Source organism: Capra hircus, chromosome 27, assembly GCF_001704415.2.
Source record: "Capra hircus breed San Clemente chromosome 27, ASM170441v1, whole genome shotgun sequence".
NCBI lineage: Eukaryota > Metazoa > Chordata > Mammalia > Artiodactyla > Bovidae > Capra > Capra hircus.
This window is the reverse complement of record NC_030834.1, coordinates 10,480,265-10,494,852: the sequence shown is the minus strand read 5'-3', so window position 1 is coordinate 10,494,852 and position 14,588 is coordinate 10,480,265. Positions and strand designations below refer to the sequence as shown.

General features: G+C 44.3%; 1 protein-coding gene across 3 annotated transcripts in view; it reads left to right on the top strand.

The window, feature by feature from the left end:
* IDO2 (indoleamine 2,3-dioxygenase 2) overlaps positions 1-14,091 on the top strand; it is a 68,970-nt gene extending 54,879 nt beyond the window's left edge. For all 3 annotated transcript variants that reach the window (XM_005698881.3, XM_005698880.3, XM_018042134.1), the window contains 3 exons: positions 2,944-2,995; positions 11,116-11,264; positions 13,350-14,091. In XM_005698881.3, coding sequence (XP_005698938.1) covers positions 2,944-2,995; positions 11,116-11,264; positions 13,350-13,705 — 557 coding nt within the window. In that variant the 3' untranslated portion in view covers positions 13,706-14,091. The remainder of the gene's footprint in view (positions 1-2,943; positions 2,996-11,115; positions 11,265-13,349) is intronic.

Genomic DNA, 14,588 nt, shown 5'->3' with positions numbered 1-14,588 from the left:
TTGACTGTGTGGATCACAAGAAACTGTGGAAAATTCTGAAAGAGATGGGAATACCAAGCCACCTAACCTGCCTCTTGAGAAACCTGTATGCAGGCCAGGAAGCAACAGTTAGAACTGGACATGGAACAGACTGGTTCCAAATAGGAAAAGGAGTACATCAAGGCTGTATATTGTCACCCTGCTTATTTAACTTATAGGCAGAGTACATCATGAGAAATGCTGGACTGGAAGAAACACAAGCTGGAATCAAGATTGCTGGGAGAAATATCAATCACCTCAGATATGCAGATGACACCACCCTTATGGCAGAAAGTGAAGAAAAATTAAAGAGCCTCTTGATGAAAGTGAAAGAGGAGAGTGAAAAGGTTGGCTTAAAACTGAACATTCAGAAAACTAAGATCATGGCATCTGGTCCCATTACTTCATGGCAGATAGATGGGGAAACAGTGGTTGACTTTATTTTGGGGGACTCCAAAAAATATAGATGGTGATTGCAGATGGTGATTGCAGCCATGAAATTAAAAGACACTTAATCCTTGGAAGGAAAGTTATGACCAACCTAGACAGCATATTAAAAAGCAGAGACATTACTTTGTCAACAAAGGTCCGTCTAGTCAAGGCTATGGTTCTTCCAGTGGTCATGTATGGATGTGAGAGTTGAACTGTGAAGAAAGCTGAGCACTGAAGAATTGATGCTTTTGAACTGTGGTGTTCGAGAAGACTCTTGAGAGTCCCTTGGACTGCAAGGAGATCCAACCAGTCCATCCTAAAGGAGATCAGCCTGAGTGTTCATTGGAACGACTGATGTTGAAGCTGAAACTCCAATACTTTGGCCACCTGATGTGAAGAGCTGACTCATTTGAAAAGACTCTGATGCTGGGAAAGATTGAGGGCAGGAGGAGAAGGGGACAACAGAGCATGAGATGGTTTCTTGGCATCACCAACTCAATGAACATGGGCTTGGGTGGACTCCAGGAGTTGGTGATGGACAGAGAGGCCTGGCGTGCTGTGGTTCATGGGGTCACAAAGAGTCGGACACGACTGAGCGACTGAACTGAACTGAACTTATCATATCTTTGGATCTCTCTTTGTTCCTGGTTTAGGATGAAATTGATATTTGATATGAAGCTTGAATCTAGCACTTTGATAACCACTCATTAATTCTAATAATGATCTGTTGACTTTCTGGGTTTTCTACATATAAATCATATAATTTGAGAATAGCATTGTTTTGTTTTTTTTCATTTACCGTCCTTATAACTTTTCTTTCTTTTAATTTTTGTTCTTAATCTTCAGGCGAGGTGGTGCCTAACATAGTGTTGAATGGAAGTGCTGATACTTGGTTTTGTCTTACATTTTAAAAGACATTTTTAATATTTCACTATTAAGTATAATATGTCCTGAAGTCTTTCTGTGGATTCTTTTTATCAATTTAAGGAACAATTTCCTGCCTATTCCAAATTAGCTAATTTTTTGTTTGTTTTAATCATGAATGGATTATTTATATCTTGAAAATGTTTATATTAAAATTACCTCACATTTGGGAATTACCTAATGGTCCATGGCTATGACTCTGGCTTCAATCCCTGGTCTGGGAACTAAGATTTTATAAGCTGCGGGGCATACTCAGAAAAAGAAAAGCAAATTATCTCATGTTGTTGAAAACTCATTTGACTTTCCCTCCTTAAATGTGATGAGACAGGTAACACATTAAACTACCTCCAGTCATTATTGTTTCAGCAAGAAGTTGTACATAGTACTTAGCGTATCTGTGGGAACACAGCACCAAACGGAGAAGACCCAGAAACAGGGCCCAGCGAAAAGTCCAGCACATGGCACCTTGGCTCAGATGAGCAGGGAGGCTGTGGCAGCCCTCAGAACCTGGGAAGCCCTGAGGCTAAGACAAGACTTGAGTTACCTGGGGCCCGGGGGCTTCAGAGAAAATGGAGATAGAGGACCAGAGACCAGGTGTGACCGTGGAAAAGGTAAATTGATGATATGCAGATGTCACTGATATACAGATGACCCAAACTGATGTCATTCTTTGGGTCTCATCAAAAAAAAAGTTTCTGTGTTTTTTTTTTTTTTTTCTTTGTTCAGAAACAAAGAAACATAGACAGGAATCTGGATAACAGAAACAGAGAAAGAAACATGTCAGATCCCAGAGGGTCACAAGCATGAGGAAGAGAGAATCACGGTCAAAAGAGGATGGATAAAAGGGACTTTTCTGGTGGTCTAGTGGTTAAGACTTTACCTTCCAGGGCAGCGGATGTGGGTGCCCTGGTTCTCTTGGCGAAAAAAAGAAAAACACCAAAGCATAAACCAGAAGCAACACTGCAACCAATCTTCACAGACTTTAAAAATGGTCCGCATAAAAATACAGTGGATAAAAAAGAAACCCGAAGGAGCTCAGTACAAATGCAAGGACGTGCTTCCTTGCATACCAGTTAATAAACTAGTGAAAGCAGTGAGCCCACTCCCTGACTTAGGTTCAGAGCAAACTGCACAGGCGAGTGAATATAGGTCGGCGAGCCTGTGCCCAGCCAGGTGCGGCAGAGCCTGGGCGGAGCGCCCTCCATACTCTGCCTGGACACTGAGGGGTCAGAGAGCAAATCCTCTCTGCTTTTCTCCTTTCCGCTTCCCAGGTTCTCTCAAATATTATGTCTCTTTAAAAAGGTGACACTAAGTGTTTTAAAGATGGGCTTGACCTCCCTTTTTGGTTGTTGTTCAGAACAGGGAAGAAGCACAGGTGGAAAAGGCCAGTTGTGCAGCTGTTCCTGGAAGCAGCAGCGAGGGGGCGACAGAAGGGGACATTGCTCCCGCTTCCAGATTTCTCTGCAGATCAGATAGGGGAGGCGCCCGGGAGGGCTTCGGAGCCCGAGCACATGGAACCTATTGCTTTTGTTGCCTGTAGTAAAGTTCACATTTTGATTTCTCCTCTAGATTACGTAAATCCAGACGTATTTTATTCAGTCATCCGGATCTTCCTCTCTGGGTAAGTACAGTTCAGGTCTTCTCTGGCTTGAAACGTCTGTAGCCTTTCCCAGACTTTTTTTTTTTTTTTAATCATTTTTTAAAAAATTTTTTTTTATTTTTTAAAAGAATAATTTATTTTTTTATTTTTATTTTTATTTATTTTTTTAGCATTTAGTTTTTTATGTTTTAAATTTTAAAATCTTTAATTTTTACATGCGTTCCCAAACATGAACCCCCCTCCCACCTCCCTCCCCATAACATCTCTCTGGGTCATCCCCATGCACCAGCCCCAAGCATGCTGTATCCTGCGTCAGACATAGACTGGCGATTCAATTCTTACATGATAGTATACATGTTAGAATGCCATTCTCCCAAATCATCCCACCCTCCCCCTCTCCCTCTGAGTCCAAAAGTCCGTTATACACATCTGTGTCTTTTTTCCTGTCTTGCATACAGGGTCGTCATTGCCATCTTTCTAAATTCCATATATATGTGTTAGTATACTGTATTGGTGTTTTTCTTTCTGGCTTACTTCACTCTGTATAATCGGCTCCAGTTTCATCCATCTCATCAGAACTGATTCAAATGAATTCTTTTTAACGGCTGAGTAATAGTCCATTGTGTATATGTACCACAGCTTTCTTATCCATTCATCTGCTGATGGACATCTATGTTGTTTCCATGTCCTGCCTATTATAAACAGTGCTGCGATGAACATTGGGGTACATGTGTCTCTTTCAGTTCTGGTTTCCTCGGTGTGTATGCCCAGCAGTGGGATTGCTGGGTCATAAGGTAGTTCTATTTGCAATTTTTTAAGGAATCTCCAGACTGTTCTCCATAGTGGCTGTACTAGTTTGCATTCCCACCAACAGTGTAGGAGGGTTCCCTTTTCTCCACACCCTCTCCAGCATTTATTGCTTGCAGATTTAAGGGGAGAAACAGGCAGAAACTTCCCAGAGAAAGAAAGACGCCAAGTAACTCTCCATAACAAAGGAATCACCCGGGGATTCACTCTTGGATAAAAGCAATGGGGAATGGGGTGACAAACGACACTGAAGGGTGACTATTTAGAGTAATTGTCCTGAGGCCATCCCTTTAGATTCGATTTGTATTCACCTTTCTTAGAAAACCACCTGGAGGAAGGAGGGAGAAAAAGCTCAGTGTGCCACCCCAAAGCTCAACTATTTATATCCCTTTTCCCTTCCCCTCCCTCTGAAAAGCTTCCTTTTAACATTCCTGGAATAGCTACCCCATGACAGTTTTTCATATTCCTGGTATTCTTCATGATTAGATACATTTCTTATTTATAATATATTAGTCATAATTTGACATATTTTAATGAGATGGCTTCCTATTCACATCAACTGAGAGAAATGAAGATTTTAAGGATGAAGAGTAAAAGGTGGGAACAGTGGATAAAAGAGGTAAACGTGGAATAGTCATCACCTAGAGACCATCTTGGAGAAGGCAGTGGCACCCCACTCCAGTACTTTTGCCTGGAAAATCCCATGGATGGAGGAGCCTGGTAGGCTGCAGTCCATGGGGTTGCTAAGAGTCAGACATGACTGAGTGACTTCACTTTCATGCACTGGAGAAGGAAATGGCAACCCATTCCAGTGTTCTTGCTTGGAGAATCCCATGGACAGGGGAGCCTGGTGGGCTGCCGTCTATGCAGTCGCACAGAGTCGGACACAACTGAAGCGACTTAGCAGCAGCAGCAGAGACCATCTTGATAACTAGAAGGTGCCTGAAGCACTGTTGGTAGAATGTTAAGCTGTGTCTGGATGTAGCAAGAGTCACACCTAATACCAACATCAATAGATGTGCTGATTCATCAGTAGCTTTAGTGCATGGAGTCACCATGTATATTAAGTATTTTCTCTAGACTGCATGAGTGTGTGGATGTGAGACAGTTTCAGGCAAGGCTAGCCTGGGTGTGGACCCCTCACTGTAGGGACAGAGAGTGGAAGCAAGTTTTCCAGAGAATAACTTGAGAGTAACTGGTGCCTGGATTATGGGGAAAAGAGAAGGACAGGGGAAGAGCAAAGGAATGGAATTGAAAGTGTATCTCAGGATTTATACTTTCCCTGTGTACCCTTCACTCCTGAAACCCCCACAAAAGGATTATCCATCCTGTGAAAGTGTTAGCCGCTCAGTTGTGTCCCACTCTTTGCAACTCCATGAACTGTAGCGAGGCTCCTCTGTCCATGGGTTTCTCCAGGCCAGAATACTGGAGTGGATTGCCATTTTCTTCTCCAGGGGATCATCCCAACCCAGGGATCAAACCCAGGTCTCCCATATTGCAGGCAGATTCTTTACCATCTGAGCCACTGCAAACCCTTAAACTACATCCTAAAGAGGTCACAGGGGCAGTCATCCCTGGGTGGGCTCAAACCACCAATCTTTTGGTTAACAGCTGAAGACTCTTCTTGCTCTCCATCTTTAGCATGTACCATCACCAGGGAGGCTTCCCGGGTGGCGCTCGTGGTTAAGAAGTCACCTGCCAACGTAGAAAGAGACTTAGGTTTGATCTCTGGATCGGGAAGATCCCCTGGAGGAGGAAATGGCAACCCACTCCAGTATTCTTGCCTGGAAAATCCTATTAGCAGAGTAGCCGGGTGGGTTAATTCTATGAAGTTGCAAAGAGTTGGACATGACAGAGCCACTGAGCACACACACACAAAGGTTAAGACAAAGATCTGATTGTGGAATAGATTCTAGCAACAAATATTAAATAAAACATGCAGAGAAGCTTTGGTAGGATTAGAAGGGAGAAGAAAGGGCCATTAAAAACAAAGTTTGAAATAGCCTGGGATTTAGGAAGACCTAATTCTGGAAAATCTCTTTGTGCTTCACTTTTCGCTTTGAGTCTGTGTTGGTCTCCACCATTCCCTAACAAATAGCACAGTTTAGCAAGCCTCACTCATGATCTCACCTTCCTATGGGTCACAAGGCCAGGTAGGCTTGGGACCTCAAAAGGCTGAAGTCAGAGGGTCTGCTGGGCTTGAGCCCTGATCCTGAGAATCTGGGGAAGATTCACTTCCAAACTCATTCAGGTGTTCAGCAGAATCAGCTCATTGTGGTTTGGGAACTGAGGTCCCTTTCTTTACTGGCAGAGTCTGCTCTCAGCTTCTAGAAGCCTCCAGAGTCGCTTGTCACACACGTGTGTTTTTGTGTCTGCTCAGTCACTCAGTTGTGTCCCACTCTTTGCAACCCCACAGGCTGTAGCCCGCTGGGCTCTTCTGTCCACTGAATTTTCCAGGCAAGAATAGTGGAGTGGATTGCATTTCCTTCTTCAGGGGATCTTCCTGACCCAGGGATTGAACCCTCAGCTCCTATATCTCCTGTATGGACAGGAAGATTTTTTACCACTGCGCCTCCTGGGAAGTGGCAAAAGGCCCCTGCTATTCAGCAACGGCACTCCTGACTCTTCTCATAGTTCACACCTCTCAGAGGTCTCCTCCTGCCACCAGCCAGAGAAAACTCCCTGCTTTTAAGGTCTTGTGTGATTAATCTCCTCTAGGTAATCCAGGATAACGGCCTATATTAAGGTCACTAGTTAGTGGCCTTAATTACACCTTCAGGGTTCCTTTTGCTTGCCATATATCATATCCACAGGCATGCTGTCTTATAATCTGAACAGTTCTTGGAGTTAGAATGGGAATCTTGGGGCCACATTTTTAGAATTCCTTCTCCAGTAAGTCCCCTACATATGAACGAGTCCGTTCTGAGAGTCCAATCCTAAGTCCAACAAAGTTTGCCTAGGTACCCAATTAACACCATCCAATATATGGTATCGTACTCAACAGGTTTATAATACTTTTCATACAGATAATATATAACAAACACACACACAAAATTTTTTTAAAAAATTGATCTTACAGTACAGTGCCTTGAAAAGTACAGTGGTGCAGCACCACAGCTGGCATCCAGGGGCTGGCATCCAGTGAACAGTTAAAAAGAATTACTGGCTGGGGGAAGAGAGGAAGTAGGGGATGGTAGAGCTGAAGGGTCATCAGCAAATAGGAAATGGAGGGCAAGCTGCAGCATCTTTGAAAGTTAGTAACTGCAGGGTTCCTAAGTAGGGGACTTCCTATGTCATGATTAAATGGACACCAGAGGGTAACTTCATTTTCATTAAAATAAGTTTCTGGGTCAGTGATGCCCTTTATCTCTGATCTACATAAATGCCCGCTTTCTGTTTCTGAGCCTCAAAATTATTCCCCAGACAGTTAAATAAACCAATGGCCAGTAGCCATTCCTAAAAATGCTGGTGGCCAAGAACGTCTGGATGGTTGAACGTTCCTAGTAGACTTGTCTTGAAAAATCTAAATCTGTCCCTGTGTTCTTGGTTTGTCCTACGCTTGATTTATTATTTCTGTTGACTTTTTAAAAAATTGACTTAGAAGTTTTGAGAGAGTCCATCTGTAAATGAAACAGTTGCCTTTATTTCCCATTCATGTTAAATTTCTCAGGGAAGGTATCAGTCCCTTTGGAAAAAAATATCATCGCATTTCCTTCTTTCTTTGTTCCTGTTTAACCATCCCCCTCTCTGAGGTTTACTAGAAATATGCTACAAAAAAGGCTAAAAATAAACTTGCCTATAGACTTGAAAGGAAAATAATTCCTTTTCTTCACCAAGAACAATTTGGGCCTAAGAAGGCATGGGAGCAATTCTTGGGCTATTGAGAGGAATCCAGTTTTTCTTCCTCAGATTAATCTCATCATAGATGGAGAATATGGGTTTTGAAAATAGATGCCTTCTTTTTATTTATTTTTAACTTTCACACTGCTTTTCTTTTATTTAATCTGTTAAACTGGCCAGGTCCTTTCAAGAAGTACACTTGGATTTACATATTCTGGGGCTTCTCTGATGGTTCATACAATAAAGAATCTGCCTGCAATGCAGGAGGCCCAGGTTCGATCCCTGTGTCAGGAAGATCCCCTGGAGAAGGAAATGGCAACTCATTCCAATATTCTTGCCTAGAGAAATCCATGGACAGAAGAGTCTTGTGGGCTGGGCTGTATAGTCCATGGGATCACAAAGAGTCAAACACAACTGAGTGACTAACATTTTACATATTCTGGATATTTAATGTTTAATTATATAATGCTATTTTTTCATCCCTTCATTGATCAAATACTTAGTGAGGACTATGTCAGTGCCAGGCATGGTTCTATTAATAGGTGCTGGGAATGAAGCAGTAGAACAAACAACCAGTTCATTCTTGTGGAGCTTACATGTTAATCATAGCACATGTTTATTAATATATGAATAATTAATGAATAAATATATGAATTATAATTTACTATAATTATAAGTAAATAAATGTATTTTATTTTATTAATATGAATTAATGAATAAATAAATATAAGGAAGGCAAGTATCATACTCAATGTGTTACAACAATAAAAGCTATAGACAAATTTAAAGTAGAATAAGAGCATTACGGAATGTTTATGAGTGGGGGGTGAAGTTTTTATTTATTGTGGTCTGTGAATGCCATGTTCCTAAAGGATGTTTAAGAAGACACGCAAAGGAAGTGAGGAGTAAGCTACTCAGGTACCTGCTCCGTGCAAAAGGAGCAAGGTCACAGTGACCCAGGTGTGGGAGGACTTTTGAAGGAAGAGCTGCCCTGAGCCCAGAAGTGCTCTCAAGGAGGAAAGGTGGGGAGAATGAGGAATACAAGTGGTGGGGAGACCAGACCATACAGAGGTGCCTTGGTTTCCTTTCTGAGTGTGATGAACAGCACGGGCGAGTTCTGAGAAAAGTGACGTGAGCTGTCTGAAGTTTCAGGCCGTCACTCATCTTCTGAGCGGGGTAACAGAAGGGACCCAGGAAAGCACTTAGGAAGCTCCAACCGCAAGATAGCATGGTGGCCTGGGCTTGGATGGGGGCAGTAGAGACACTGAGAAACGGTCAGTTCTGAATCGATATGGATTGAAGGGAAGGTTGACAGGATCTGCTCTTGGATTGCACATAGAATGGAAGGGAAAGAAGTCCATCAGACAGGACTCTAGGTTTATGGCTGGACCCATGGAAAGAATGGAGGCGCCATTGGCTTTTCTCCGAGGGCAGAGACATGGGAGGAGCCGACCTGGCGAAAGGAAGGGGGGCTGGAGAGGTCAGTTCGGGGTGAAGCCCTTCCTATGGAGATGTCTAGTAGGCAGCTGACCACTTGTATCTGGAATATAAGGGAGAGGCTCGGGTGCACATTTGCCGATAGTCCCGTTATGGTGGCTTTGAAATCCGTGAGGTGAGATGAGATGACGCGGGAATGAGAGTAGGGGAGATGCAAGGACCAAGTCCTGAGAGTGTCCAGCACTTAGAAGCGGTCATGAAGGGAAGGGGCTAGGGAAGGAGCCCAGAGTGACCGAAGGAGACCATCAACAGGATCACAGAGAACAATCCAAACCAATACTGCCAATGTTTGGTCCACTTATCACACAATAGCCGTCCGGTCTTCAACATTTCTGCCCCATAAAATGTTGTATAGAAGTTTTATTGGACCAGTGTCCCAAACTCGGATGAGTCATCACACCTTTCTGGAATGCACTTGATGCTTTCAGCCGCTCTAGATACTAGGTACAAGTCAGGAGGGACTTCACAGGTGGCTTAGTGGTAAAGAACCCACGTGCCAAGGCAGGAGACGCAGGAGATGTGGGTTTCACCCCTGGGTCAGCAAGATCCCCTGGGGGAGGAAACGGCAACCCACTCCAGTATTCTTGCCTGGAAAATCCCATGGACTGAGGAGCTGAGTAGGCTACAGTCCATGGGGTCGCAGAGTCTGACACTGACTGACTGAGCTCGTACGCACAGGTAAGGAGAACTGAGGCTAAGAAGGGGCTTGTATAAAGTTACCAAAAAATGAAAGGAGGGAGCTGAGGTTACAATTCAGTGTGAATAGTATGATAAAATGGCTAATATTTATTGAACACAATATTTTTCAGACACCGAGCAGGTATTATTTTAATCAGTTCTCCCAACAACCAGTAAGATTGATACTAATATTATTCCGATGAAGAAACTGAGGCTTGGGAAGTGAGTTAACTCAGCCAAGGCTCAGAGTTAAAAGCTGAGACTCAATTCCACATCTGCCTAAGACAGAGTCCTCTCTCCTAACAGCCACAGCAGGTTTTGATCTTAGACTCAGACCCTCCCTGGGCTCCTCCCATTCACTCCGGGCTCTTCTGTCTGTCTGTCATCTCCTTGTGTGGTGATATTTCTCCAAATGCAAAGGCCACTATGATATTCATCCAGCAAAACTGCAGAAGAGCCGATGCAAAACAGCCCCCAAAGAAAATGAGTGTTTCCTATTCAGGGAGGTATTTGAAAAAGGTCACGGATGCCCGCTGAGCCGTCTGTCTGAGGCGTCTGCATGTGCGTGATGTGCGTGTTACCCTTCTCTTGAGCAAGATGATCTTTAGAATTACAGGAAGGACGGCAGACACCAACGTAAGTCTGCCATCTGCTATTTAAAGCACTAACAACAGGGTTCCCGCCAATAAGAGAAGAATATTTTGTTCTCATCAAAAGAAATTAACATGTGGGTGGGTGGGGTCTTGGGAAGTGAAACTAGAGAATTACCAATTCAGGGGTCAAGTTCTAGTTGCTGCGCTAAGAATGATGGTCCTGGAGATAGCGCCTTGAAACTGTTTCTCTATTCAGTGGGTTTTAAAATGCCTGCCTGGATCTATTCCAGGAAGAGTAAATGAGAAAATGTAGGTGAATGTGATATGTAAACTATATTCTCGCCTGGAGAATTCCATGGAAAAAGGAGCCCGGCAGGCTACAGGCCATGGGGTCGCAGAGTTGGACATGACTGAGTGACTAACACACATACACAGTGTATTCTTGGGGTTGCTGATTCTGTCTCATTGTGGAGTTACCCACATACACACCGAGAGTGTTCAAGACCCTCTAAAATATCAGACAGTGAAATGAGTAAAATGGTTGGGGGACTCAGAAAGAGGGAGACTCAGACAAAAAGATAAGGACATGGAATCAGGGTGACAGAAGAGGAGAGAAAAGAGAAGACAGGAAAGGGTGTTCTCTTTCTTGCTTGATCTGTATCCCGATCAGAAAAGACACTCTTAAATCCTAGTATGCACTTCCATGTGACTTTTGTTCTTATCTAGATGGAAGGATAACCCAGCACTGCCTGTGGGCTTGGTATACGAAGGTGTCTCCGAAGAGCCCCTGAGTTACTCTGGTGGGAGCGCTGCTCAGAGCACAATACTCCATGCCTTTGATGAGTTCTTGGGTGTCCGTCACAGCAAGGAGAGTGGTAAATCAGCCATTTTTCTTTTTTCTCGTTTTTTTTTTTTTTTTTCCTTATCAGAGAGGAAGAGCAGAGCTGTTTTTACCAATTGGTAAGTCCAACTCTAGGGAAGAAAGTCTGTACTCCTCCTGATTAACCAGGAGACTATGTGCCTGCCATCTGTGATTGTATCCAGACAATTCATATCAGAGCTCAGCTGAATGTTGGGTTTTACTTCTGAACTTTAAAACGCTGCTGAATTTCCAGCAGTCCCCTGTAACTTTATTTGGATCCTTAGGCAGTAGATTGCTTTTCCTAGAGTGGGGGAGTGGTCTGGGGACTGAGGCCCAGACACTGGGCCTCTGTGTTGCCAAGTCAGGGTGTAGCTGCTGATAGATGTGGGTTCCTCCACTGAAGCCTGTCCCCATGAAAATAGTGCAGCCTCAGCCCACGTCCCTCTAGACCTGAACAGGGTTCTGCCATCTTGCAGGCTTGAAAGGGTGCCTTTCCTTACCTGCCATCATCAAGCCAAATGCTCAATAGCTGCAAAAAGACATTTCCTAGTGCAAAGTTTCTAAGCTGGAATAAGAAAATAGAAAAATAAAAAAAACGACTAGAATTTGGTCATAGAATCTAGAAAGAAAGAAAGTGAAGTCGCTCAGTTGTGTCCGACTCTTTGCAACCCCATAGACTGTAGCCTACCAGGTTCCACCATCCATGGGATTTTCCAGGAAAGAATACTGGAGTGGGGTGCCATTTCCTTCTCCAGGAGATCTTCCTGACCCAGAGATTGAACCCGGATCTCCCACATGGTAGGCATTGTAGGCAGACGCTTTACCGTCTGAGCCACCAGGGAAGAATCTAGTCTTACCCACAAAAGGTAATTCTCTAGAGCTATGATCAATTTTCATGGGCTTTATTTTGGGGGGGGGGGGGTGTAATATAATTGCTTTACAATGTTGTGTTAGTTTCTGCTGTACAATGAAGTGAGTCCGCCATCCACACACATATATCCACTTCCTCTTGGACTTCCCTCCCATTCGCTGCCCCATCCCACCTCCAGGTCCTCACAGGGCACTGAGCTGAGCTCCCTATGCTCTACAGCAGGTTCCCACTAGCTAGCTGTTTTGTACACAGTAATCTACATACATCGGTCCTTCTCTCCCAGTTTGTCCACCTGTCTGTGTCTCTACTCCTGCCCTGAAAACAGGCTCATCTGTACCATTTTTCTAGATTCCATATATGTGTGTTAATATATGATATTGTTTTTCTCATTCTGACTTATTTCACTCTGTGTGATAGACTCAGAGCCCATCCACATCTCTGCAAATGATCTAGTATTGTTCTTTTTCCCGACTGAGTAACACTCCATGGGCTTCTGATTTGATGATGTTAATGATGCACCATGATTAGTATTAATCCCATAATGAATTTCCTATAAATGATCTCTCTTCTGTCTATATTTCCCATACTTACCTATTGACTTAAACAATTTGACGTCGAGGCTATTACTAAAACAATTATTCATTCTTTATCTTCTTGCCCTCAGAAACTTTCATCACCTTCCTCTTCCTTAGCGCTCCCTCTAAAATGAAGCACTTGACAAAATTCAGCAGAATATTTAGCTCCTCCATTTAAGGGTCCATGCCTTACCTTTGTGGATACACCTCGTGTGACTAGTGAGGTATTTTGCCCACATTTCAGAGATGATAACGATTTATACATTGGCTGGTAGAGCTGGTCCCAGATTAGTTATCTGAAATGGGGCTTGCTTCTTTTCCCTTCCTCATTTCCAATCACCATTTGGAGGCTTTGGGAATTCCCTGGTGATTAAGACCCTGTGGTTCCAATACAGCGGGTGGAGCTTCAGTCCCTGGTCAGGGAACTAAGTTCCCACATGCTGAGTGAGGGAACCAAAATATTTTTTAAAAAGATTAAAAAAGAGAAAAAGCTTTGGAGGATGTGATGTCTGTAAGCAAAAGAACCACAAGTTGACTGGATACTGTTAGGATGAGTAGTGAGGATCAGGGCGGCATAATGTCTTGACAGGGAGACAGGTTTGCTCATCTTTCCATGGGGAGTTACAGCCTTGTCCTGCCATCTTTCTTTCAGCTGATTTTCTGCACAGGATGAGGGATTACATGCCTCCTTCCCACAGGGCCTTCGTAGAAGAAATTCGCGGGGCTCCTTCCCTGAGGACCCACGTCCTGTCCTCTGGGAATGGCCAGCTTCTGACGGCCTATAACCAGTGTGTGGAGAGCCTGGCAGCCCTGCGCACCTACCACCTGGCCCTGGTGACCAAGTACCTCACCACGGCCGCATCCAAAGCAAAGGCCCGGAGGACCAGCCACCTCCCGAGGCCCCCTCAGGCCCTCGAGGAGAGGGGCACCGGGGGATCGGCCGTCGTGAGCTTCCTGAAGAGCGTCAGGGACAAGACGCTGGAGGCCTTGCTCCACCCAAGCGGCTGAGGGACCGCCCTCTCCCCGGCAACGCAAACCCAGCAATTCAGGAGGTCTCTCCTTGTCCTCCTCTCGCTGGTCACGAGCAGACCTGGAGAATGGGACTATTCTGTCTGGAATAATCTAAAAGGGACCTCGGTGCCATTCATGTCCTTGGTCCCCAGAACACCACCTTCTCTTTTACTGAGAACTATTCACAGAAGAGAGTTTTCATGGCCTGAAACTTGTTATTCCCTCTCTAGTTACTGTTTTATAGCGAACAGCTCTGGATTACCCCTTTAGAACCACCGCCACCCCCCACCCCCACCAGGAGCAAGTATACCCATAGTCTATTTGTCAAACAATAGAAACCCAATCTACATTTCACTAATCAAATAAAATTGCTTATGCATGGATCACTTTGCTGATTTCTCAAAAAAACAAAAACAAAACTTTCCTGCATCCATTTATTTACTCATCAACTTATTAAGTTCCTACTGAGTCCTGGCTTAGGGGTTGTGCTGTGATGTGCTTAGTGGCTCAGTCGTGTCCAACTCTTCTCAAGGCTAAGGACTGTAGCCCCCCAGGCGCCTCTGTCCATAGGGATTTTCCAGGCAAGTATACTGGAGTGGGTTGCCATGCCCTACTCCAGGGGATCTTCCCAATCCAGGGATCAAACCCAGGTCCCTCGCATTATGAGCAGATTCTTTACCATTTGAGCTACCAGGGAACCCATTAACACTGCAGTGGGTAGCCATCCCCTTCTCCAGGGGATCTTCCCAACCCAGGAATCAAACCGGAGTCTCCTGAATTGCAGGCAGATTCTTTACCAGCTGAGCTACCAGGGAAGTCTGGCTTAGGGGTTATAGCAGGGCTTTTCCAGGCCCCAGGCTACTACTCTCTCCCTGCATGT